Source organism: Nilaparvata lugens, chromosome 2 (genome assembly GCF_014356525.2).
Source record: "Nilaparvata lugens isolate BPH chromosome 2, ASM1435652v1, whole genome shotgun sequence".
NCBI classification, from domain to species: Eukaryota; Metazoa; Arthropoda; class Insecta; order Hemiptera; family Delphacidae; genus Nilaparvata; species Nilaparvata lugens.
Genome location: NC_052505.1, coordinates 23,133,527 through 23,158,293, shown reverse-complemented (window position 1 = coordinate 23,158,293; position 24,767 = coordinate 23,133,527). Strand labels below are relative to the sequence as shown.

Genomic DNA, 24,767 nt, shown 5'->3' with positions numbered 1-24,767 from the left:
TCTATTACATTAATGGTCGAAGTGTTTAACTTATATTGTTGTTGAACAATGTATTGTTGTTAGCTTGGTTGTGACGTCAATATGGGCGGATTTGGTAGTATAAGTTGGCTACAGAGACTAGACTTCCCAGCGTGTCTACTCTATAAATGGTCTAAGTTTTTGCCATACGGGAGAGGCAAAACGTAAACATTGAAGGCGTCATAAACCTAATTCCAATGAATTAGGTTTAATGAATGACAAATCAAATTGTGATCCAATAACTAATTGTAAATTGTAGGATTTTTGTAATAGTTTTTTAGGATATGTGGATTGTCAAATATTTAAATAGAAACATGCATGGAGTATATGATTTGAATCATGATTAACAAATTTATAACTCCATAATTTAAATGAAAATAGCTTCTCTACAGGGTTCTTACAAAAAAGTATTATCTTACTGTGGCTATCAAATCATCTTGTGTTTGTTTTATGTTATCAATCAGAGTTGGTAATTAAAATTGTAATCTTCAATATGTTATAATATGTTTCAGAGAGCTAGGCTATCCAGAGAGAGATTTATTCAAACTTTGAACTAGTATTCCTTAAAGGTAAATCTTGAAGCTAATCTTTTGGAGAATCTTGTTTTGTTATGTGTATGAGCAGAGTTAGTTTAAAATGGGCAGCAATTCAGTATTTTGATTCAATTTATGGCTAATTTTGTTAAAGAAGACTGTCAATTTTGAAGGACAGTGTTAAGTGCTTTGATAAGGTCATCAAAACTTCTGGAATTATTGTAGAAAGTTCCTTTTTTGAGATTCAGAATAAATATTGGAAACCAACAAATGAATCGCCTAATGCCAAGAATCTCAAAGTTAGGGCCAATCGTTCTTGTGAAGTAATTGCTTCCCTCATGATGGTATCATTTGTTTGGATAACTAGTTGAATTAGATTCAGTATTAACAAAATAATGTTTTGACATCCTAATAAAGTTTGAATTGACAATCTCATATCTTATAGCAATTTATTTCCTTACTTCAACCTACAATCGTTCAACCCACCAACATCGTTTGTTAAGTTTTATTTTCGATTTTATTATTCTACCAGTCATCAAAATAGATGATACAACTGCATTTTGTAATAATTATCTTCAATGATGGAATGACCTCAATGGCGCCATTGTTGTCATGATGTGGAAAATTTACATCTACCATGTCTTCGTGTCGTCTGCAAATCAGATATAGTGAGGTCCATGTTATAATGACAGTATTTGATAAGCTTTGATGCTGCTATCCTTGTCTATTGTTCGACAAAGCAGGTAGTACTATCCTCTTCTAGCTCCACAACGAAGCCAAATATGTTTTTGACAATGTAGAAATATAATTGATTAGGGCAGATAATAGGCAAAGCTGTTCTTCCATCTCTATTCACTGCCATTATAATGTGGACCTCACTATAGCTTTTTGAATGCCGAGGCATACGTGGAACGATTCCACAAGGACGTAAGGTGAATGCCGAGGCATGTGTACATACGATTGTTCGCGCGAAGCTGTACGGACGTGTGTACAAGGAACCACACAGTTTCTAACTTCAGTCACAGAATAGATACGGAATGGAAACTATCAATCAAACGCCTTTCCAACCAATGCTTTAAAGCTGCGTACACATATTCGCGCTTCCAACCCGCACCGAGCACGCTCCTCCCTCGTACCACCCTCGTAACACCATCGAACCAAAGTCGCTCCGCCCACGGAAGATGGTAGATCTTCTCGCGTTCCCTGGTCGAACCATTGTTGCTCGCCGGTCGATCATCAATCGCTATGCAGGAGTGACGTTCGGTCTTGGAGCAGAATGAAAGTCTGTACGCACCTTAAAATGTCCTATGCTTGAAAACTGTTGCTGGGTGGAACTCCAAATATTTGTCAGACAGCAAAATTGGAAATATCCGGAACTCGAAATATGTTGCTAGGCGGAATTGGGAGTATCTTGAACTCAAATTATTTGTTTGTCAGATGGCGGAATTGGAAATATCTGGAACTCAGAATATCAGTGCCAAAGTGGGAGTACTGGTAATGTGTTTGTTATTGAGAAATGGTTCAAGTCTGACTTATTTTCTGGAATGATATGGACTAATTAGCCCACTTAGGGTAATTCATAGCTCATTATATATTAATTTTGAATGGAAATATTGGACTTGAACTTTAAACAGTAAAAACAACTTGGCTGATCTTTTTGGACTTGTTTTCATTATCAAAATTTGGGAATAGAATACTTTTGGACCTGGTCTGTCGTTCTTTTTCAATTATATTCATTATATTCATACATATTATGCAAGCTTTCAAAACTCTGTTATCTGTTTCAACAAACAAGACTGACGACTGTTGATGTGTTGATGAATTTATTTTAGGTTAACTATAGAACCCTTCATTTGTTTTGCGATAAATTTGTTTCATCCCACATCTACACAGTCTCGCTAATAACGATTGATATTGTGAACTCGATATATTTCCAATTCCACATACTTCCAATTCCACCAGCTGACAAGATATTTTGAGTTCCGCCGGTCTGCACAATATTCGGAGTTCCATATATTCCCAATTCCGGCCAGCTGCAAGATATTTTGAGTTCCAGAAATTCCCAATTCATGCGACCCTGCATTTAATAGCACTAATAATATACTATAGTGAGGTCCACGTTATAATGGCAGTGTATGATTGACAATACTGTTGCTGTCCTTTTCTAGCATACAACAAAACAGATAGCGCTATCTCTCTCTTGCTTTGCAATGTTGTCAGTTTGCCAGAATATTTTATTTTTACATCTGACAGTGACTGTTCAAAAGTAACTCAGCCGCCATTTTTTTCTTTTCATTCTATCACTAGTAGTTCTGTGAACAGTAGACCTTGCACAGTTATAACGACGTCCCAAACCATAAGCACATCCACACTGATACACTAACTATTTATTTGATCAGATCATGCTTACACAAGATTTAATTATCATATAATGCTTTCCAGAATTTAGTGCGAGAAAACCAGAAGACATCTAGGCGCCCAGACGAGCTGTTATAAGTTCTTTGCATCCTAATAGTGCATAAAAATTGCATTCAATGAGGCATGCAATTTATAGTCTACACAGCTGCTAATGTTTTACCACGGAATAAGCATAAACAGAATTATGACGGCTAGTTCTCAAGATTCTCGATAGAGCGCGCTTGTGTTCAGATTTTGATCACATAATATTATGATACAGGCGCAGGCAGTTGACACACTCCCACCACCTTAGCACTAACACATACTCAGGCGTGTTAGTGGTCTTTTGCGTACAATCATCGCATGCTTGGATGCTTGCCAAGACGTGCACTGTTGCCAATCTGCCCTGTTGCCAAGTCACAAGTGGAATGTTTTTAATTTTCCAACTCGATTCTGTCCACTGGTGCGGTGTTCAATCACTATATTAGCACGCATTCGTAGTTCAGCAGCAACAGCAGGCCTCTGCTCCCGGCATCCTTCAGTCTCCCTTCTCGGCTTTAGGGGTTGAATTTTCCGGCGCTCTCTAAAAGTTGTTGAGTAGTTATTTTTAAATACTGAATAATTTATAAATAAAAATATTTATTATAAATATTTTAAAAGTACTGTAGTTATTTTTAATGAGAATTTTGTTATGAAAATACTTAAATTCTGAATAAGATTATGAAAATTTTTAAATTTAAATCAAATAAATTATATTTTAAATTCAATTGAAAGTTATTCTAGTTATTATAGCTTAGTCATTGATTTTCAAAGATTTATTAACTTTAATTATGTAGGCTTCCCAGAATTTGAACATACCTACTTTGAATAATTATTATAGTAACTAGTTTAATTAAAATAAAATAGAAAATCATGTCGGGAAATAGATGCGCATTTAGGAAATGTTCCAACAGTCGTGCAAAAGTTAAAGGATTGAAAATGTTCTCCTTTCCCCGGGATACTGACACAGCAAAGATCTGGGTGAACAACTCAGGTGAGTTTCATTTTTATTCAGTATTTATTAATCATTCAATGTAGAATATAGCCTAGATATTGAACAATATTCATGAATAGTACTTCATTTTTCAAAGTTGAAAGAAAATTTTCAACTTTCGGATAAGGAGATAACATACATTTCACAAGTTTCTAATTTTTTCAGACGTTTTCCTTATAGATTTTTAATAAAAGCATCGTTGGCACAAACATGTTGAAATGCGGTATTGTACTTGAAAGATTTACTTATCCCTGTTGCATGAAATAAGATAAAATGACAGTTGAGTGCTATATACTGGAGCCATCTAGAGAAGCAGGCGACGTCATTAATTGGCACCTAATCACGGTCAAATTGCATAATATGTTTGTGCAACCTGGCCCTAGAATAGTAATATTCCTTAAACATTGAGAAACTCAATTGATTGTAATAATTGATAAAACTTTCTATTCAGAAAAGAAAATAGAAGTCGATCATGTGTTTAGATAAAAGTAATAGCATCATGTTGACATTGGTTTGAAGTAGCTAATCAAAGTTCTAAGTGATTTCTCATTAAATAAAATACAATTTTTATCCCAAATATGTTTTCAATTTCTCAGGGAATCCAGAACTGATAGAATTATCACCAAAATCACTTGGTAAAAAGGAGATATGCGAGCAACATTTCCAACAGCAGGATATTTTACCCAGTGGACGTCTCATGAGAGGTATGTAAAACAATAATACTCTAAGCAAAAATAATTTACTTTGTAGGAGTCTAATCTAACATTCAGCTAAATATGGATGTTTCAAGGGACTGCAGTAAAAAATGTAGTCTACTTTAACAGGGAGTGTACTATAACGGGGAACGGGGTATATTATATCGCGGTTCACTGTATGTATTTCTCTTCTTCTCATTTTTCTTCTTCTTCTTCTTCTTCTTCTTCTTCTCCTTCTTCTTCTTCTTCTTCTTCTCTTCTTCTTCTTCTTCTTCTCATTTTTCTTCTTTTTTTTCTTCTTATGCTGCTTCTCTTTCTTCTGCTTCTCCTTCTTCTTCTCTTCATACTTCTATTTCTTTTTTCACATTTTCCTTCTTCTCCATCTTCTTTTTCTTCTTCGTCTTCTTCCTCATCTGCTTTTTCTTCTTCTTCTTCTTTTTCGTCCTCTTTTTCGTCCTCTTTTTCTTATTTTTTTCGCTTTCTTCTTCTTATTCTGGGATGTAGGTAGTGAAAAAGAGTAGGAGAGTTAGGGGAGAAAGCTTGAAACTATCACTCGTCAAATACGTTTCTCTATCACAGCTTCTCCAAACTCAGGGGTGGGAAGAGAGAGAAAGCGAGTGTCTGAGAGAGTGCGAGTTAGGTTTTGTTTGGATGTGAAGTATTGTGTCATATTGTTTCCTTGTTTTGTCTGCTGAGTCAATGGCAATATAATACAGTATACAGTAATACATATTAGTATATGTTTCAATGGAGTAAAGTGTTATACAGTTTAAGTTTATATACATACTATAATTATATGGAATTACTATCTTCAGCTGAATTGGTAAGGGAGAAAGAAAACATGAATACAAGACATTCACACGCATACGATGATCATTTCTGAAAACGATTATCAACATGGTACTGTAGCCTAATAATAAAAACCTATTATTCATCGCGATTAACTTTAGATATAGAATTACATTCTAATTGTGAAAGTCCAAGTCTACTTCCAAGTTAGACATTTTTTGTAATATATATGCCTAATTACTATGAAGATTGAGTTTGTTAAAGAGCCTCTCTGCTCTCCTAGTTTTCTTTACGCACACAGCAGCAGACATACGGTGTAAAACATCCCTCTCCAGGTGTTTGAATGATACAACGCAAACAGGCGTATATCATTATATCAATTATTATATCGGTATCATCAATATTCAACAATGATTTTTCAAAGGAATTTTGTGTTGTTCACATGAAACACGCCGACTTATGTTCACCTGTTTAATTGTGAAAGTGGAAAGTTGCATAAAGCCTTGTACACACGTCCGTACAGATTCGCGCGAACAATCGTATGTACATATGCCTCAACATTCACTGTACGTCCTTGTGGTCGCGATCCACGTATGCCTCGGCATTCAAAAAGCTATCTGATTTGCAGACGACATGAAGACATGGTAGATGTAGATTTTCCACAACATGACAACAATGACGTCATTCCATCATTGAAGATAGTTACCGGTATCACAATTAGGCAATTCATTTGTTGGTTTCCAATATCTATTCTGAATCTCAAAAAAAGAAAATTTCTAAAATAATTCCAGAAGTTTTGATGACCTAATCAAAGCACTTAACACTGTCTCACGAAATTGACAGTCTTCTTTAAGGAAATTAGCCATAAATTGAATCAAATACTAAATTGCTGCCTATTTTAAACTAACTCTGCTCATACACATGACAAAACAAGATTCTCCAAAAGATTAGCTTCAAGATTTACCTTCAAGGCAATACTATAGTTCAAAGTTTGAATAAATCTCTCTATAGATAGCCTAGCTATCTAAAACGTATAATATCATATTGAAGATTAAAATTTTAATCAACAACTCTGATTGATAACATGAAGCAAACACAAGATGATTTGATAGCCACAGTAAAATAATATTTGAGCTATACTTTCTTGTAGGAACCCTGTAGAGAAGCTTTTTTCACTTAAATTATGCAGTTCTAAATTTGTTAATCATGATACAAATTATATACTCTATGCATGTTTCTATTTAAATATTTGACAATCCACATATCCTACAAAATTACAAAAATCCTACAATTTACAATTAGTTATTGGATCACAATTTGATTTGTCATTCATTAAACCTAATTCATTGGAATTAGGTTATGACGCCTTCAATGTTTACGTTTTGCCTCACCCGTATGGCAAAATCGCGTCCAAACGTACATTCAATGCTCGCCCGAGGCGCCTTTGAGCACGCCAAAATACCGACAGGGTTCCGGTTCGCCCACATGCCTCAGCGAACAGTGTCCAGACGTGCGAATGCAAGCCCATACACGTATGCTCACCCGAGGCAAACGTACGTGTGTACACCGTTTAAATGTAGGAGTACAAGTGCCCAACGTGACCAAACCTTGGGACAGATAACAAAAGGGAGGCAGACGTTTTTGAAAATTCGACTCTTTTATCATAATAAACCTGTAGTCGCCTTTCCTCCCTTCTCATTTTTATCTGGAAGTTCTCTCTCAAAAAAGGTAGACTTGTGTAGGCTGAACTTGTCCCCCTACTATAAATAAAACTATTAAAAACAATAGATGAGCGTGCACATTTCCTTTAGGACCTTGGATTTCAGAAGAGGCTTTTGTATTTCTAGCTAGGTTGCTAACCATTTTTTCAACTCCCTCATGAATGGGTGGCATCAATTTGTAAAAGATAGGCAACATCAAAGTTCTAGTGTTAAGAATTCATTTAATACAGAATAGGTCTCCCAATGAACCGTGAAAAGCTGGCACGGACTATCCCATCACTCAACGTGTGGCATACAATAGACTTCAGGGTGTTGAACCTTTCAAAAGCCATTCTTGCTTTTTGTACAAGGCACCTTCCTAATAACCTTTGATTCAACCCTCATTCCTAATGATATAGTGAAAATTGTGAAGAACTGAGGGAATGTTTTAGTTTGCAAATTTGACAATTTTCTCTCTTACTCAAAATATTTTTTATCGAATTTATTGATAAGAATCTTGCTAAAAAATGTTATCTACTACCTATGTGATAAAAAACAAATAATAAGCTTCATCCAACAAAATAATTTCAATAGATATAACAACAAAATGGTGGTATAATATTCATTCATACATTCATATTAGGTTTTTTCTTCATGACAAAGAACTGTCTCTAGGCGAATAAAATATATTTGAGATGGAATTCATTATCACTAATAATTAATCTTGTAACAAATATACCGAAGCAACTTGAATCACAGCTACTCAAAGTACTATATAGAAGGAGGCAGTAAAGGAAAACTAGCAACCATGTGGTCATTTTTATCAACGATTATCAACGCTTTTTCAGATACAAACGTTCTTTATTCTTAAAATAAATTTTGTTTATTTTTTTAAGGTCATAAACTCTCAATTGCAAAAAAAAAAATAGAAGATGACTGATTGAGGTACAAGGTACAGAACTAAGCTCCTTTTATAGGATGCATTAACAGAGGCTTACTTTTTTGAAATTCGTTCAAAACAAAAGTATCCTAAAAGTAACATATTAAGAATACTTTGCCGAATCTTGTTTTACACAGTCTTGAAAATGGCCTCAGTTGATATAACTACTCCATTCATAAATTATTAATATACACACATTCACGGCTTGATTGAACAATTGCCGATCAGAAAGGAAGTCGGGGAAAATCCAATAATAATAATATTATTGACAGGATAAAGATTTTTAGTTGAATTGCAACAATTAATTAATGGTTAATGGAGTAATTAATTTACTCCCTGGTTGTATGACTATAATGATAATTGTAATGTGCTTACAATTATTGCTGAAAGTAATTGAATAATTCAGTAAAGAATAACTCCCTCATCTTGACTGACAGTATTCTACTCGCTCTTTTGATCTTATACACTCTCTCAATGATTGAATGAAATTACCATAATATCACAATTACGACAATGTTGTTAATTTTTCAGGTGCCTTTCCGCAAGTCTATTGTGGCTCTGACAGTGCTCCGGGCCCATCCACAACCATTCACTCATCTAGTCCAGCTTCTCCTCGTTTCAACATAACATTGGCGTCACCAAAGAAATATCCAGCAAAAAAATCTGAGCTTCTACCATCTCCATCGGTGAGCACTTCTTCCGCAAATTTTTCTATTCAGATGTCTCCTTCAGTACACAACTGGATAGAGAGTGCTTCCCCAACACAAGGGACGGATGTCAGAAGATCACTTTTTACCACCCCAACCAAATTTCAGAAGGAGTCTTACATGAAAGTTATTGAGAGACAACAAACTGAAATCTCAAGTTTGAAAAGACAATTGCTGAGACAGAAATTGTCAAAAAATAAAACTTTTCAAAAATTTAAATCAAAGGAATTTTCAATTCTCTTTGGAATGCAAAACCATAAAGAGAGGCAACCATGGAAAAAAGAAGAGAAGAGATTGGCCATTAGCATATTTTTGCGTTCACCATCTACTTATAGATACTTCCGCAAAATAATGATTCTTCCTGGTGAATCGACAATTAGAATGTGGCTTTCTTCGAAAAAATGTCATTCCACAGGTTTCAACAAAAATCTTTTTGAAAAAATCAAGATGAAAGTTGACACCATGTCAGACATGGAGAAGGCTTGTGTATTGATGTTTGATGACATGTCAATCAAACAATGCCTCGAATATTCTCCTGTCTATGATATTATTGAGGGATTCCAGGATTTAGGCAGGCTTGGGCGATCGAACAAAATAGCCAAACAGGCAAGTGTTTTCATGATTAGAGGGTTATATTATCAATGGAAACTTCCCATTGGCTATTTTGTGTCGGAAAAAGGTTTGAATGGGAGCGACTCATCATCATCAATAAAATGTTGCATTTCAAGTCTTGAAAATATTGGTCTTGCAGTGAAGGCCATTGTCTGCGACCAATCTACAACTAATACGAGGGCCTTGAAGGAATTGGAGTATCTAAGGAGGCCCCATATTTCTTGAATGGCAAAGGAGATAAGATTTTTGCAATATATGATCCTCCTCACCTTTTGAAGTCATTGAGAAACAATTTACTATCTCATGATTTCATATATGAGGAGAGGAGGGTCTCATTTGATGATATTGTGAAGCTGTTTGAGCTTGAGAGACAGAGTGGGACTACAAGAGCTGCTCATCAACTGTCCTCAGCTCACATCTCACCCAACAACTTCCAGAAGATGTCTGTCTCTCTTGCAGCTCAAATTTTTAGTCACACAACTGCAGCAGCGCTCAAAACTGCCATTGCAACTGGCCAATTGACAACATCAACTGCTCTAGAAACTGCAAATTCCTACAAAAAATCAATGCCTTGTTCGATGCTATGAATAGCCGAACACTTTTTTCAAAAAATCCCGACAACTGTGCATTAAGCAAACAAAACCCAAAAATTATTGCACTTTTCAATGAAGCCCTGGTTCTATTTACAAATTTAAAAAAATTAATGCCAGATCCTCAAGACCGCCATGTTTTGATGGGTTTATAATAACTATTACTTCCTTCCTGCAGCTTCTGGAAAGCGAAAAATGCAATTTTATTCTTACATCACGTTTAAATCAGGACCCTCTCGAAAATCTGTTTTCCTCAATCCGTCAGAGAGGAGGGTTCAACCGGAATCCAGTGTAAGAATCCTCAGGGCAACATTGAAAATTTTGACCCTCCAACAAATACTGGAGCCTCCAAGGAGCACAAGCTATGATCCAGACTATGATGTTTTATTGGAGATTAGTGAAGTTAGTGAGCAGTCGAAAGCGAATCCACCACCTTCTCCACAACCAAGTCTCAGATCAGAAAGTTCGACATCAAGTAGTGAAGATACATTGATAAGAGTATCTCCAACTGATGATGTCACTCTGGAGGAGTGCTCACAAGTTTATTTTGTGGGCTACTTGGTGATGAAATATCACAAGAAGTTCAAATGTTTTAACTGCTTAGAAATTCTGAGTCAAGCTGACTCAAAACTTTCTAGCAGAAAAGAAATTCTTATTTTTAACAGAACATTTTCAAATTTGAAGGTTGATACGACTACTGGGCTGTTATCACCAACCGAAACAATTCTGCAAATTTGCAATGTAGCCTTTGAAGTTTTCAAAAAAAGATTCCCAAAGATTGCTCACAAAACAAGAGTTTTGGAAAAATTGTCGGCAGTAACACAGAGAGTTGTTGATTGCGAAGCAGCAGTTTGTACAAGTTGTACCAAAAATTCAAAATTCATTCTGAATTTGCTGTTTAAAATTTTGATTCACAAACATTGTAAGTGGATATCCAATTGATAAAATACAATTGTTTATTTTAAACTACAAAAAAGAGTTAATATTGCATCAATTAACTAAATTATTGAGATTTATTATCATCTTATTGTAGTATCCCTGGTTACCTAGTAACATAATATTGATGTTGATTCAATATACAAATTGAGTTACTTCTTATCTATCATTCACACTTATTACAATAATCTAATATATTATCTAAATAATATTTTATCTCAACAATAATCCAATCTTAATGAAAACCTTATTATAATCTTAATTATTAAGATGAAATATATTGTTTACTATTAATTATACATTGTTTTAAGACGATCTGGCAACAGAACAAAGCGGGGAAAAAGCTATCTGCTTTGTTGAATGATAGACAAGGATAACAATACTATTGATAATGAAACATTGCCGTTATAACGTGGACATCACTATAGCGCTCCAGGCGCTTTCATCAGTAACTAAGTTTCCCTCACTAGCGCTACTGATTGCACCGTCTAGAACTAAGGTTTCGATGCTGGCGCTATCTCTGATACTCGTCTAGAACTATCTCGACCCGTCAGATCTCTGGTAGTGTTTCTTTCCTCTGTGGTTTTACCCAAGTTACATTGAGATATTGATCGCATGCGTCATGGCGTGCAATTTATAGTCAACTCGACAGCTGATTATTTATGATGAATAATTAATTCTATAGTCTGATTTTCACTCTAATATTGACATATGAAGGAAGCTCCTTTTTCCTCTTATATTATCCTTGAAATGCAAAATTTCTAAAAACCTTGTATATTTGTCAACTCACAATTTGAAAAGGAATACCTGTCAAATTTCATGAAATCTATTACCGCGTTTCGCCATAAATGCGCAACATATAAACATTTTAAACATTAAGATAAATGTCAAACCGTCGACTTGAATCTTGGACCTCACTTTGCTCGGTCAAAAATACTTTGGTACACAAGTTGTATAATTGATTTAAAATGTATCTTTGAAACAATTAAATAATTTTTAGACATTATGGTATGAGAAACACAAATCAAAATACCTGAAATGACATTTTAAAAGTTGATAACTAACCATCCTAGACTTCATCCATGCTTCAGTTAGCCTACACATATAGGTTAGACCTACTCATACCAGTATAAATAATATCGAAAGGTTATTTCAGAATTATTCTCACTGAAATTACTTTTTTCAATAGGATTCCTATTTTTCTATTATTTTTAAAAGAAATTGGAATGGAATACCTACCAAATAACTTAATTTCTGTTGTTTTGAAATTCAGATTGGTGTATCACAGCTTTTTAAAAGTGCCACCATTTCAGGTTTGAATACAAATAAAAATCTGATCTTAGTCATGGAAGCGAATTCTTGAATCAAATCTTGAAAAAATATATTTTCTTGATTAATTTGACATGAAATTGATTATTTTATCAAGGGAATTATAATTATTATTAGATCAAATTTAATGGGATGAATTGAGTAACAGCTGTGTACAATCAGTGGCGAAATTGAGAGATTTGGTAACGTTTTCTCCTATATTTCCTCACTGCCATTATTACGTGGAACTCACTATAGGAAGTTCCAATCTTGGTCTTCTGATTGACTCGCAGCAGTGAACGAGATCAATTGATCCGGATCAGTAGAGTGATCCGAACCTCTCATCAATACTATAGTGAGGTCCACATTATTATGGCAGTGTGTTATTTGCAATGGTGTTGCTATCATTGTCTATCATTCAACAAAGCAGATGTTGCTATCTCTTTCACGCTTTGCGATGTTGCCACATCGTTTATCAACAATGTAGATTATCAACTAATTGATCAAAATTTAATCTCAACCATGAAAATGTATTATTACATCTTCGAAAAATATATTTTCTTGACAAATAAAATATGATTAACTATTTTCAACAATAATGTACAATTTAATTTATAAGATAAACTAGTATCAGTTGTTTGGGTGGCAAGGTTGAGATCTGGCAACCCTTTTCTCCTATCTTCATTCATCACCATTATAACGTGGACCTCACTATATACTACAATGCGGAACTTCCTAACAAGATGGCCAGTGTACTATAGTGAGGTCCACGTTATAATGGCAGTGGATAAAGATAGAAGAATAGCGATGCCGATTCTCTGCATTAATTAATTATATTTCTACACTGTCGAAAACATAATTTGTATCGTGTTGGACCTAGAAAAGGATAGTAACACCGACTTTGTCGAATGATAGACAAGGATAGCAAAACCAAAGTTGATCAAATACTGTCATTATAACGTGGACCTCACTATTATAGCCAAGTCACAGTATACATACAGTATGGAAACTTGGCTAGTAACCTGACGCAAAAATCCGCCGTTAGGAAGCGCCGCATTCCAGGATTGGAGCTTCCCAAGGTCACGTGACGTGTCTATTATTTGCGTCATGTAAAAAACATTGATTACAAGTTTCCATTCTGTAACTATTCTGTGGCCGAGTTTCCGAGTTTACGAACGTGTGTCCGTTTACTCAACTCATACTGTGCTGTAACAGTAGGGGAACCACCATAGCCTCGACAAACTATAGCATCGACACGACATAGCCTCGACAAACCATAGCACCGACACGACATAGCCTCGACAAACCATAGCATCGACAAGAAAAATAAAGTTAAGCCTGCCACCACAGCCTCGACAAACCATAGCACCGACACGACATAGCATCGGTGCTATGGTTTGTCGAGGCTATGTCGTGTCGATGCTATAGTTTGTCGAGGCTATGGTGGTTCCCCGACGCAACAGAGTTCAAACTTTTTCGTTCAGTACCTATTCACTGTTTTTGTGTTGTATATTTATCTTCACTCAAATTCTTAGATTTTAAAATTAAGTATGTGATAGCGATTCAACTGAATAACTATCTACAAGTTTTGTGATTACTTGATGACAACTCCTGACTTGTTTCACACTTTTTACTGACACGTTTGTATGTAACTAACGTTACTTGACAAAAATGAAATATTTCAGTTTTAAAAGTAGGCTTACTCTAAAAATGTTTTTATTGCTGTTGAATTTATAAAGTGAAAAACCATCCCGTTTTATCTTTTTTTTCAACAATTTAATAATCAGCATGGTAAGTTCAAGTAGGCGGCTACAGTACTATAAGAAAACGACATGAGCAGAACACAATTTCAAAACAAGAAACCAACTTCTTCAACTTTGTTGCATGAGATAAGATCATATTGAAGATTAAAATAATTAGTTACATTTTAATTGTGTCTAAACTTCAAGCCTTTGTGAGGCACTTGCTGGCTATTAGGCTACATACTTTAAAAACATGCATAACAATATAATGTTAGATAAGTTGGGAGATTGAATAGGGGTTAGGAGACTTCGAGAATGAGTTTATTTTGAAGAGCATAAAGGGAAAATAGTACTTTTGTCCGCTTCTTTGGGGACTGCCTAAAACCTTGACCAGCATAAAAAGTGATTGACCGGGTATTTCTAATTGTCCGATTCGTTTCGAATTTGGCATACAGAATGATATACACATGTCAAACATACTGTTAAAGTTTCATCAAAATATAATGATGTTTAGGGGTGGTTAGGGGTAAAAAACCCTATTGACCAGCATAAAAAGTGATTGACCGGGTATTTCTAATTGTCCGATTCGTTTCAAATTTGGCATACAGGATGATATACACATGTCAAACATACTGTTAAAGTTTCATCGAAATATAATGATGTTTAGGGGTGGTAGGGGTAAAAAACCCTATTGACCAGCATAAAAAGTGATTGACCGGGTATTTCTAATTGTCCGATTCGTTTCAAATTTGGCATACAGGATGATATACACATGTCAAACATACTGTTAAAGTTTCATCGAAATATAATGATGTTTAGGGGTGGTTAGGGGTAAAAAACCCTATTGACCAGCATAAAAAGTGATTGACCAGCGTAAAAAGTGATTGACTGGGTATTTCTAATTGTCCGATTCGTTTCAAATTTGGCATACAGGATGATATACACATATTTAACATACTGTTAAAGTTTCATCGAAATATAATGATGTTTAGGGGTGGTTAGGGGTAAAAAACCCCATTGACCAGCATAAAAAGTGATTGACCGGGTATTTCTAATTGTCCGATTCATTTCAAATTTGGCATACAGGATGATATACACATATAAAACATAGTGTTGAAGTTTCATTGAAATATAATAATGTTTAGGGGTGGTTAGGGTTAAAAAACCCTATTGACCAGCATAAAAAGTGATTGACCGGGTATTTCTAATTGTCCGATTCGATTCAAATTTGGCATACAGGATGATATACACATGTCAAACATACTGTTGAAGTTTCATCAAAATATAATGATGTTTAGGGGTGGTAGGGGTAAAAAACCCTATTGACCAGCATAAAAAGTGATTGACCGTGTATTTCTAATTGTCCGATTCGTTTCAAATTTGGCATACAGAATGATATACACATGTCAAACATACTGTTGAAGTTTCATCAAAATATAATGATGTTTAGGGGTGGTTAGGGGTAAAAAACCCTATTGACCAGCATAAAAAGTGATTGACCGGGTATTTCTAATTGTCCGATTCGATTCAAATTTGGCATACAGGATGATATACACATGTCAAACATACTGTTAAAGTTTCATCAAAATATAATGATATTTAGGCGTGGTAGGGGTAAAAAACCCTATTGACCAGCATAAAAAGTGATTGACTGGGTATTTCTAATTGTCCGATTCGTTTCAAATTTGGCATACAGGATGATATACACATATTTAACATACTGTTAAAGTTTCATCGAAATATAATGATGTTTAGGGGTGGTTAGGGGTAAAAAACCCCATTGACCAGCATAAAAAGTGATTGACCGGGTATTTCTAATTGTCCGATTCATTTCAAATTTGGCATACAGGATGATATACACATATAAAACATAGTGTTGAAGTTTCATTGAAATATAATAATGTTTAGGGGTGGTTAGGGTTAAAAAACCCTATTGACCAGCATAAAAAGTGATTGACGGGTATTTCTAATTGTCCGATTCGATTCAAATTGGCATACAGGATGATATACACATGTCAAACATACTGTTAAAGTTTCATCAAAATATAATGATATTTAGGCGTGGTAGGGGTAAAAAACCCCATTGACCAGCATAAAAAGTGATTGACCGGGTATTTCTAATTGTCCGATTCATTTCAAATTTGGCATACAGGATGATATACACATATAAAACATAGTGTTGAAGTTTCATTGAAATATAATAATGTTTAGGGGTGGTTAGGGTTAAAAAAACCCTATTGACCAGCATAAAAAGTGATTGACCGGGTATTTCTAATTGTCCGATTCGATTCAAATTTGGCATACAGGATGATATACACATGTCAAACATACTGTTGAAGTTTCATCAAAATATAATGATGTTTAGGGGTGGTAGGGGTAAAAAACCTTATTGACCAGCATAAAAAGTGATTGACCGTGTATTTCTAATTGTCCGATTCGTTTCAAATTTGGCATACAGAATGATATACACATGTCAAACATACTGTTGAAGTTTCATCAAAATATAATGATGTTTAGGGGTGGTTAGGGGTAAAAAACCCTATTGACCAGCATAAAAAGTGATTGACCGGGTATTTCTAATTGTCCGATTCGATTCAAATTGGCATACAGGATGATATACACATGTCAAACATACTGTTAAAGTTTCATCAAAATATAATGATATTTAGGCGTGGTAGGGGTAAAAAACCCTATTGACCAGCATAAAAAGTGATTGACCGGGTATTTCTAATTGTCCGATTCGTTTCAAATTTGGCATACAGGATGATATACACATATTAAACATAGTGTTGAAGTTTCATCAAAATATAATGATGTTTAGGGGTGGTTAGGGGTAAAAAACCCTATTGACCAGCATAAAAAGTGATTGACCGGGTATTTCTCATTGTCCGATTCGTTTCAAATTTGGCATACAGGATGATATACACATATTAAACACACTGTTGAAGTTTCATCAGAATATAATGATGTTTAGGGGTGGTAGGGGTGAAAAACCCTATTGACCAGCATAAAAAGTGATTGACCGGGTATTTCTAATTGTCCGATTCGATTCAAATTTGGCATACCGAATGATATACACATGGCAAACATAGTGTTGAAGTTTCATCCAAATATAATGATGTTTAGGGACGAGAATAATGTATAGAAGGTTGCCTTGATCCCGTAAGACGCGTGGAGAAAGCAGCCGGCTATGGTGTTAAGTCATGCTGCGACCTCTCAGCCCGGTTTAACACGGATTCAAACGTAAAAATGCCTATCTTTGAGCCCCTATAGCAGATTAACCATCAACACTACATAGAAGTGAATGACATAAAAATGTTCAGCATTCTATTCTTTTTGAAACAATATCAAAACAAATTTTCAATAAAAATCCTATAAATTTTACTGGCGAGTCTAAAACAAATCGTTTGAGTACATGATTCGTTTCAATACATAGTATTTCAAATGAGCTTTTTGTACTTTCTGTTACTTTTTCTTGTGTCGTTGTAGTTTTTCCTCTTCTTCAGATTCTCATTGAGAAATTTCGTCCTCATGAAGGTCCATTGTTTGTGAAAAGATCTAACAGCTTCTTCGGGAATTTCAGGATATTTCTCTGATGATATTAACGTCATTTTATCAACAACGATAATCCGAATCCTTCAAAGGTTTCCTAACATTATCGCAGAAATAACCAATCTAAATCTGCCCTAAGAATGTATTATCATCATTCAAACATTATATAGATCTTTATTTATCCTAATTATGGACAAAAATCACAACTTTCAATGCTGTTATTTCATCAAAATATAATGATATTTAGGCGTGGTAGGGGTAAAAAACCCTATTGACCAGCATAAAAAGTGATTGACCGGGTATTTCTAATTGTCCGATTCGTTTCAAATTTGGCATACAGGATGATATACACATATTAAACATAGTGTTGAAGTTTCATCAAAATATAATGATGTTTAGGGGTGGTTAGGGGTAAAAAACCCTATTGACCAGCATAAAAAGTGATTGACCGGGTATTTCTCATTGTCCGATTCGTTTCAAATTTGGCATACAGGATGATATACACATATTAAACACACTGTTGAAGTTTCATCAGAATATAATGATGTTTAGGGGTGGTAGGGGTGAAAAACCCTATTGACCAGCATAAAAAGTGATTGACCGGGTATTTCTAATTGTCCGATTCGATTCAAATTTGGCATACCGAATGATATACACATGGCAAACATAGTGTTGAAGTTTCATCCAAATATAATGATGTTTAGGGACGAGAATAATGTATAGAAGGTTGCCTTGATCCCGTAAGACGCGTGGAGAAAGCAGCCGGCTATGGTGTTAAGTCATGCTGCGACCTCTCAGCCCGGTTTAACACGGATTCAAACGTAAAAATGCCTATCTTTGAGCCCCTATAGCAGATTAACCATCAACACTACATAGAAGTGAATGACATAAAAATGTTCAGCATTCTATTCTTTTTGAAACAATATCAAAACAAATTTTCAATAAAAATCCTATAAATTTTACTGGCGAGTCTAAAACAAATCGTTTGAGTACATGATTCGTTTCAATACATAGTATTTCAAATGAGCTTTTTGTACTTTCTGTTACTTTTTCTTGTGTCGTTGTAGTTTTTCCTCTTCTTCAGATTCTCATTGAGAAATTTCGTCCTCATGAAGGTCCATTGTTTGTGAAAAGATCTAACAGCTTCTTCGGGAATTTCAGGATATTTCTCTGATGATATTAACGTCATTTTATCAACAACGATAATCCGAATCCTTCAAAGGTTTCCTAACATTATCGCAGAAATAACCAATCTAAATCTGCCCTAAGAATGTATTATCATCATTCAAACATTATATAGATCTTTATTTATCCTAATTATGGACAAAAATCACAACTTTCAATGCTGTTATTTCATCAAGAAATAGAGTGCATTTCACTACCGTACTGTAGGGTTGTTTAAACATTTTATGAGAAACTAACAATGGTATTTATATTTATAATTAGTTAAAGAATATTTGAATTATAATTAAGATCTATTCTTGCTTTATACAAGTGTTCTTTGCAATGTTTTTTGCCATGAAAATTAAGTATCCCATGGACACATTGAAATGAAAAATAGCATTCTGCTTTAAATAATTGATGGAAAAAGTGGGTCTTCAGGACCCAGGCTCACGACGAACGCCAGAGAAATTTAGGGTCACGACTAGAAGGTTAATGAAATAAGCTTATTAATAAGTTTAACAACAGCATACCTTTCTCCTGGCATTATAAACGATAATTCATATTTTGAAAAATACCGAAAATGAAGCTGGAAACCTACCATCAAACAATTTCAATCACACACATTACTCGGAATAACCGCACAGAATAAGCACAGAACTCACTTATTAATCAGAAAGTAGTCTACATTAGGACTACTTCATTAACTGGCATGATTGCCAGTTCAAACGATTAATAACAGTCATCAATAAAAAATACTAACAATCGTCAATAATAATACTGCATTGAGTTGAAACAAAAACACTACGGTATAAAAGTGTTAAAATTTTATTAGTAACAAGACAGTTCAACGATCTATAAATAGCTTGTAACAATGGTGATCAGTTTAATGAATTCCCTAAATTGATTCTAGGTATTTGTCAATGAGTTTAGTCCTAAACAAATAGTCATTATTATACAGAATAATGCTTGCTACTACCCAGCATTCGGGGCGCTGATACTATTTACTTTCACAAACGATTGTCAAATAAAAACAATCATTTCTAAACATAATTAGATGACCAGCGTAGAATTATATTTGTTTTCTTTATTTTGTCATATTATTGTTCAAAATGAGTCCAAAACAAAAAAGTTACCAGCCTTTTCACTGATGAATCGGATTTACGGATTGAATAATATAGTGATAGATTCAAGTTTTTTCTATACTTTTGGAAATTAGTTAATGTATTCAAATTACATATTGATGTAAAACTAGTTTCTTTCTGAATTGAATCGCATATTCATAATTTTTATCAATACAGCGGTTTTCATGTGAGGAATTGATATTTGACGCGGTGTTTTGTAAGTAATTCATATGGGAAGCCGGCGTTTGCCGGACGGGAGGTCGCAGTCTGACGCAGGCTCATGCCATCTCATGCGCGTACGTAAACGCGATCGAGGCAACCTGCTATATCCTTGGTTTAGGGGTGTTTAGGCGTTAAAAACCCTATTGACCAGCATAAAAAGTGATTGACCGGGTATTTCTAATTGTCCGATTCGTTTCAAATTTTGCATGCAGGATGGTTCACACCTACTCAACATGCTGTTGAAATTTCATCAAAATATAATGATGTTTAGGGGTGGTAGGGGGTTAAAACCCTATTGACCAGCATAAAAAGTGATTGATCGGGTATTTCTAATTGTCTGATATGTTTCAAATTTGGCATACAGGATAATTTACACATATTAAACATACTGTTGATATTTCATCAAAATATAATGATGTTTAGGGGTGGTTAGGGGTTAAAAACCCTATTGACCAGCATAAAAAGTGATTGACCGGGTATTTCTAAGGTTATCTGGAGACTTTTATAATAATCAATTGGAAGTGGAGTGATGTAATTTTATTTATTTTAGTCAATATTCTTGTAGTGCCCACTCCACTCTGCATTTTTCAATTTGCATGAATTCTCATTTGATTCCCATCACACTTCATCCAGGCTTTGGACAGAGAAGACAAACAAAACTCCTCACAATAACAATACTTCACTATCACACCCTCTCTCACACACACATTCACCTTCTCTCTTACTGGCCACCCTTGGTACAAAGTGGCAACAGTGTTGGTAGAGACGGGTGGTGGTGTGAAGAGCAAGCTTTGACCTTGAGGGACTCATTTTCATTTGGCCAACTGTACCAGGAACGTATAATAGGAATGTCAGGATGACACTTGTCTCCTAATGCGATACAAATCAGAGAGACGTGAATTCCCAGAGAAAAGATAAGGTATGCATATTGTTCCAAAAACATGTTTTGAAAACGACCCTTTTCAAAAAAGGAATCAGAAAATAGAAGTGAATTAAATAATAGATTTCTGCGAACCTGCCTTTCACAAACGAGCCTAGAATTTAAAGGAGTAGTCCTTTCTATCTAGACAATCATACACTTTCATGTTTGTTTTTGTGAGTGTGAGAAGTGAAAACGATTACCAATACAAAACCATCAAACATTCTGGAGGTTGTTGTTTCCAAAACATAATCAGCTTCAACAGAATGTATTTGAATAATATGAATAGCTATTGGTATAGAAAAGGCTAACCACCCCTAAACATCATCATATTTTGATGAAACTTCAACAGTATGTTTGACATGTGTATATCATTCTGTATGCCAAATTTGAAATGAATCGGACAATTAGAAATACCCGGTCAATCACTTTTTATGCTGGTCAATAGGGTTTTAACCCCCTACCACCCCTAAACATCATTATATTTTGATGAAACTTTAACAGTATGTTTAATATGTGTAAATCATCCTGTATGCCAAATTTGAAACATATCAGACAATTAGAAATACCCGGTCAATCACTTTTTATGCTGGTCAATAGGGTTTTTTACCCCTACCACCCCTAAACATCATTATATTTTGATGAAACTTTAACAGTATGTTTAATATGTGTATATCATCCTGTATGCCAAATTTGAAACGAATCAGACAATTAGAAATACCCGGTCAATCACTTTTTATGCTGGTCAATAGGGTTTTAACCCCCTACCACCCCTAAACATCATTATATTTTGATGAATCGGATTTACGGATTGAATAATATAGTGATAGATTCAAGTTTTTTCTATACTTTTGGAAATTAGTTAATGTATTCAAATTACATATTGATGTAAAACTAGTTTCTTTCTGAATTGAATCGCATATTCATAATTTTTATCAATACAGCGGTTTTCATGTGAGGAATTGATATTTGACGCGGTGTTTTGTAAGTAATTCATATGGGAGCCGGCGTTTGCCGGACGGGAGGTCGCAGTCTGACGCAGGCTCATGCCATCTCATGCGCGTACGTAAACGCGATCGAGGCAACCTGCTATATCCTTGGTTTAGGTGTTTAGGCGTTAAAAACCCTATTGACCAGCATAAAAAGTGATTGACCGGGTATTTCTAATTGTCCGATTCGTTTCAAATTTGGCATACAGGATGATATACACATGTCAAACATACTGTTGAAGTTTCATCAAAATATAATGATGTTTAGGGGTGGTTAGGGGTAAAAACCCTATTGACCAGCATAAAAAGTGATTGACCGGGTATTTCTAATTGTCCGATTCGTTTCAAATTTGGCATACAGGATGATATACACATGTCAAACATACTGTTGAAGTTTCATCAAAATATAATGATGTTTAGGGGTGGTTAGGGGTAAAAACCCTATTGACCAGCATAAAAAGTGATTGACCGGGTATTTCTAAGGTTATCTGGAGACTTTTATAATAATCAATTGGAAGTGGAGTGATGTAATTTTATTTATTTTAGTCAATATTCTTGTAGTGCCCACTCCACTCTGCATTTTTCAATTTGCATGAATTCTCATTTGATTCCCATCACACTTCATCCAGGCTTTGGACAGAGAAGACAAACAAAACTCCTCACAATAACAATACTTCACTATCACACCCTCTCTCACACACACATTCACCTTCTCTCTTACTGGCCACCCTTGGTACAAAGTGGCAACAGTGTTGGTAGAGACGGGTGGTGGTGTGAAGAGCAAGCTTTGACCTTGAGGGACTCATTTTCATTTGGCCAACTGTACCAGGAACGTATAATAGGAATGTCAGGATGACACTTGTCTCCTAATGCGATACAAATCAGAGAGACGTGAATTCCCAGAGAAAAGATAAGGTATGCATATTGTTCCAAAAACATGTTTTGAAAACGACCCTTTTCAAAAAAGGAATCAGAAAATAGAAGTGAATTAAATAATAGATTTCTGCGAACCTGCCTTTCACAAACGAGCCTAGAATTTAAAGGAGTAGTCCTTTCTATCTAGACAATCATACACTTTCATGTTTGTTTTTGTGAGTGTGAGAAGTGAAAACGATTACCAATACAAAACCATCAAACATTCTGGAGGTTGTTGTTTCCAAAACATAATCAGCTTCAACAGAATGTATTTGAATAATATGAATAGCTATTGGTATAGAAAAGGCTAACCACCCCTAAACATCATCATATTTTGATGAAACTTCAACAGTATGTTTGACATGTGTATATCATTCTGTATGCCAAATTTGAAATGAATCGGACAATTAGAAATACCCGGTCAATCACTTTTTATGCTGGTCAATAGGGTTTTAACCCCCTACCACCCCTAAACATCATTATATTTTGATGAAACTTTAACAGTATGTTTAATATGTGTAAATCATCCTGTATGCCAAATTTGAAACATATCAGACAATTAGAAATACCCGGTCAATCACTTTTTATGCTGGTCAATAGGGTTTTTTACCCCTACCACCCCTAACATCATTATATCATGATATTAATTTATTATTTGCTTAATGTATTGAATATCGAGTGATAATCATAGTAATTTTGTATTTTGCAGCCTCGTCAATACGTTTTAATTGTAAGCGATGAGAAGCGTATTTGCGTTTCCACAATGCGACACTACATGTGGGAGAGCTAGGCGACTAGCAGTGCTACGCTCTACTGCCGGAGGGGGCCTCAGTCAACGTCAACGCCAACCACTTTTGGATGGGTCGCGACACCTGCACTGACACACCCTGTCTGGCCAATGGTCTGTCACACTTCCATGTCAAGCCCACAAAGCTTGAAGACTCTTCTTCCCACTCCTTCAGGCTGCTTGTGCGCATCACCTATCCCCTTCTCACTTCGAGAGAGATCGAACAATGAGTGTGATCTAGCAATGTCACACGAGACGCATGTGAGTTTTTAGTTGAAACAAGTATGGTTATTTGTATATGTCGAGTTAAAATATAGCTTTTTCTACTTGAGGGGAAAGTCTATGCCCGAGGCAAACAATGAGCCCGATCTTGAAACAATGATGGCAGACTGCTGACTCCAGTTCCGCCGTTCCAGATTTTATAAGCTGATGAAAAATATTCGTTGGCTGGCATTTTGAATAACATAAAATATATGTATAAATTTTCATAGTCTACTAATATCAAGTAGGCTATGTAATAAGTATAGCATACAAACATATCTTTCATAAGTTGATCAGATTTATGGTTGAGGTCTCGAACTCAGTTGGCTCAATGACAACTCTACATGAGCTCATCTGAGCTCATACATGAGTAGCTCATCTGAGCTCCGACCTTTCATCATATTTCCAATGTAAGCTTTTAAAATAGAGATGTTTCTCATGTTATTCAAATGGAGTTTCTCTAACTCCCTAGGGAGTTTTCAGTCTCTTTAGTCCCGAGGGCGACGAATAAGTGATGCTTTTTAATATTATGTTCCAGTGAGTAAAGTGAGTACTTTAGACAGTAGGTGAGGAAAAGTTTATTCTTACGAAAAGCACACCATTAAAATTATCGGTAGAGGAAAAATGAGGCTACCATGAGCTGTTTCTCTCCCAAATTTAGATAGATTACAATGTCCGAAATAAGGCTATTTCATTTAGGTCTTCACCTTTAAATTCTGTTTTTTAATTCTAAAATTATTAGGCCAGTGATCATTTTGTGAAGCAAGGGCTGGTAACAATTACAAATCTCAAAAAAAAAAAAAAACGGATGTTCAAATAAGAATATAATATTTATAC

General features: G+C 35.1%; 2 protein-coding genes across 2 annotated transcripts in view; both read left to right on the top strand.

Annotated features, from left to right (window-relative positions):
• The first annotated feature begins 3,124 nt into the window (after window positions 1-3,124).
• Window positions 3,125-9,946, top strand: LOC111055808. Its single transcript, XM_039420015.1, has 4 exons — window positions 3,125-3,981; window positions 4,578-4,685; window positions 8,637-8,969; window positions 9,795-9,946. Exons 1-4 carry the CDS (start codon window positions 3,861-3,863, stop codon window positions 9,944-9,946), a joined length of 714 nt encoding a protein of 237 aa, XP_039275949.1. The 5' UTR covers window positions 3,125-3,860.
• A 3,768-nt stretch (window positions 9,947-13,714) lies between these two features.
• LOC111049691 overlaps window positions 13,715-24,767 on the top strand; it is a 31,460-nt gene continuing 20,407 nt past the window's right edge. Inside the window, exons 1-2 of the transcript XR_005570435.1 lie at window positions 13,715-14,049; window positions 23,592-23,930. The gene's annotated coding sequence lies outside the window, so the exon portion shown is untranslated. The remainder of the gene's footprint in view (window positions 14,050-23,591; window positions 23,931-24,767) is intronic.

Bases quoted from the DNA above. Each gene is read 5' to 3' on its own strand.
- LOC111055808 (XM_039420015.1), top strand. From the start codon at position 3,861: ATGTCGGGAAATAGATGCGCATTTAGGAAATGTTCCAACAGTCGTGCA. The intron at 4,686-8,636 runs GTATGTAAAACA...TTAATTTTTCAG, and splicing joins CAGTGGACGTCTCATGAGAG to GTGCCTTTCCGCAAGTCTAT. The intron at 8,970-9,794 runs GTTTGAAAAGAC...TGAGCTTGAGAG, and splicing joins ACAACAAACTGAAATCTCAA to ACAGAGTGGGACTACAAGAG.